The 3,405-nt window shown below is 33.0% G+C and overlaps 1 protein-coding gene across 1 annotated transcript; it reads right to left on the bottom strand.

The window, feature by feature from the left end:
* Positions 1-1,727: 1,727 nt before the first annotated feature.
* Positions 1,728-3,020, bottom strand: LOC140809317 (uncharacterized). Its single transcript, XM_073166906.1, has 3 exons — positions 2,858-3,020; positions 2,717-2,769; positions 1,728-2,058 (listed from the first exon to the last, which is right to left on the bottom strand). Exons 1-3 carry the CDS (start codon positions 2,946-2,948, stop codon positions 1,939-1,941), a joined length of 264 nt encoding a protein of 87 aa, XP_073023007.1. The 5' UTR covers positions 2,949-3,020; the 3' UTR covers positions 1,728-1,938.
* Positions 3,021-3,405: the final 385 nt, after the last annotated feature.

Raw genomic sequence — 3,405 nt, 5'->3', positions numbered from 1 at the left:
ATCTCAATACATTTATCCTTATATGGGCCAAAAGAAGACTTATTGGGCTTCAAACCGATACCACCTTTTGACCCAATCCCATGTTTGAGTGATTCAATTCTTATTAGTTTTTTGATATTGTTTAAATTATTCAAATTAAAATTGAAGAGAATATCGAATTTGATAGAATCGGATTTCCCCTCTAGGGTCTGGTCCTGAGACGGTGGCCTCCTTGACCTCATAGAAGATCCAGCATTGTATGCACCAACATTAAATCTTCTTTTTTTATTTATCTTTATTGTTAATTTAATTTTGTTACTTATATTATTGTATAAAAAATCTAAATAATTATTCTACTAGTTAATTATTCATATACACAATTAACATGATTATCTCCTATATAATATTCTTGAGCAAATTCAGGTCCGAATTTCTAATTGGTCCTAATGGAATTATATTTATACCCAAATTCAAAACTAATTCCTTTGATCAGAGATTCTACTGCCAGTTGGATTTTAAAAAAAAAAAAGGGAAAGGAAACATCAAGACAAATAACAAGTGGTTGCTGATAAATGGAATCCACCTCATCTTGTCCCATGTCAAGTCAATGTCATTACACCACAGCCTACATGTGCAAACCTATTCTCATATATATATATATATATATATATATATATATATATATATATATATATATATATATATATATATATATATATATATATATTTTGTATGTATTATTTATTTCATTTAATTCATAATGTTTTTTTAAAATATTTTTTTATAAAGTGGGGTGGAAGATTATTATTGTCTATATTCATATTGGGTTTTACTTGCATTAATCCTCTCCATAAAACAAGATCAAACCTTAGCCTTTGAATTTCCAACACATGATACAAATCTTCGTAAAAACGTGAGAAATCTACACCATCCCATGCTTTGGAAATAAAGGTATATAAGTTACAGACATATTCCTCTTTGCCGAGTTCCTGTCTGCGAGCACATGATAACAAACAAGTGTAAGTTGCGCTGTTTCGTCACCTAGGTAGGTCGGCTTGTTTTGTGGTTCCATTCATTTTACCTGAATCTCGAGAACTCGATCAACTTACAATTGAAACCAAAATTACCATCATCAGAAACTGAGACCCAACCATACAGAAGCAGTTCGAATTCGATCGAACACACTGAAACTAGAACCATCGATTTTGAAACACGCCCAGGTTTCAGGAGTCACATCCACACCACGTTGCCATGTTTCTTCCATTGCATTACTTTCGATCACACCATCCATTAAAACTCGAATCATCTGTTCGGAATCATGGTCAAGACTAGCTATTTAATTCCGCACCACATTGACCTTGTTTCTTCAAATGCATCTTAACAATAAAATTTAAAAGTTTATTCATACATTTTGAAAACTATACACAATATATCTTATTCAAAATTTTCAATCAAATCATTGGCTGACTTCAATGTCGCGGCTTATTCCGCATTTTACTATGTCCCGGTAATCTTTTCAAGCAATGCTCCTCACCAAAACCAAACTCCACATTACTCTAGAAACAACCTGCGGCATCTCTGCTAGTTCCCATTCGTCACGTCAGTGATTCCCGAACAACTATAACTAGCTTCACATGGTCGAAAATATTATCGATTTTCCATGTTGAATACTACTACTAAAGTGCAAGAAAACACGAGCATTCACAAAAAAATTAAAAAACTTGCATTTTGCAATATAGTTCTCAACCAAGCTAAACTATATAACCATATAAAAAGAAAATATTCGGAGAGCAACAGTCACATAATAAAGTTCTAGCACAGCAAACAAGCAAGCTGATGAAACACATCTAAATAAAAATTAATCGTAATAAATAAAAACCACTTATCAGAGGCATTGAAATGCCAAAATTTTAAATCGACCTAGGGGGACTGTCACATGGTGGCACTGAATATTGGCATCTATTTCTTGGCACTGGTAGTGGAATCTGGCTGCTTAACGATACTCAAGTTACCGCCGTCTTTGGTGGCAAAAGCAGCAGCTTTGACCTCATTGCAGTGATTTATAAACTTGCTAAGCTCCTGATCAAAATTACATAAGAGAAGGCCGTCAGAACAATGCAAACACACATCTACGGACATGTTCAAAAAAGAGTGACCAAGACTGTTGATTAAGCGAATGGTACAACTAGAAGTTAGGGGATAATTAAGCAGGGGGGCAGAGAGCTTCAGCTATTTAGTATATTTAGGTTGCGCATGGAGATTTCATTTAAGAAATAGATGCGGAACGACTCTAATAATCAAGGATATAAAATATATCTAGTTCGGAAGGGAACAAATTGGTGGATTTGAATCTCCAGTCCATAATCCAACTCTACTCAAATTGTATGGGCAATATTCAATTATGATTTCGATTTTAAGTTATTTTTGAACTAAAATAAGGTATTTCAAATTCGCAATTACAAGAGTTCATTTAAATCTATTCTTTTATATCCACTACTCAAATAAAATGCTTTGATCCAAATGCACCATGTGTATGCTCTGCATCATGGCCTGCCTTAAATATTTGGAAAATTTAAATATACAATCAAATTTCAGATACCCACAAAATCCTAAAAAGAAGTGTTATTCAACTACTTTGCCCCCACACAGACCAGAAATAACAAAATCGTTTTCGAGCTAAATCAGCAGCAATTACCGCAATATCATCATCGAAAAGAATTGAGGGAGAAAAGCTCACCTTGTCAGCGTCCATCTGTTTAGTCAACTTGGAGGGCTTCACCACTCTCTTCCCTACAGTTCAAAAGCGCAATGCATTATAAATTTCAGATTATCAGCGCATATATGAATATCAATTTGCGATCTTTATCGTGTGAAATACCTTTACGAGTCGAAGGTGGTTTCCCGTGGCGATTGAGCGGAATCGATTTATTTTTCTTCTGCCCTTTGAACAGATTCCCCTTTTGCGTCATCTCTCCCTTTCTTTCCTCCTGTAAACCTTTGATTCAGAATTTAGGGTTTAGAAGGGGTGATTTGCTGCTACTATAAGCTAGAGCCCCGAGTCCCTGACCTCTTAAAAAAACCGACACGTGTCCTTTTCTTCTTTTGTATTTTCAATTATTTTTCTCTTCCTATTTTTCCCACGACTCTGTTCTTCAGTTGAGTTGGAATAAATTTTATTTATTTAAAATATTTTTATCAATCAATATAGATTTTTTTATTTATTGATTTAATTTACGAAAAATAATAAATAAGTCAGTACAAAATTTAATGTTACTTAAGTCAATTCAATATGTTTCTTTAGTTAAGTAATATTTTTAAAAAATACTCAACAGTAATGTTCAATATTAATAAATAATAAATTTTGTTTTTGACAATATGTCTAATAAAAAATAAACAAGATAATTATTTGTACTTGAAAATATTATA

Source organism: Primulina eburnea, chromosome 13 (assembly GCF_022965805.1).
Source record: "Primulina eburnea isolate SZY01 chromosome 13, ASM2296580v1, whole genome shotgun sequence".
Taxonomy (NCBI): domain Eukaryota; kingdom Viridiplantae; phylum Streptophyta; class Magnoliopsida; order Lamiales; family Gesneriaceae; genus Primulina; species Primulina eburnea.
This window is presented reverse-complemented; position numbering and strand designations above follow the sequence as displayed.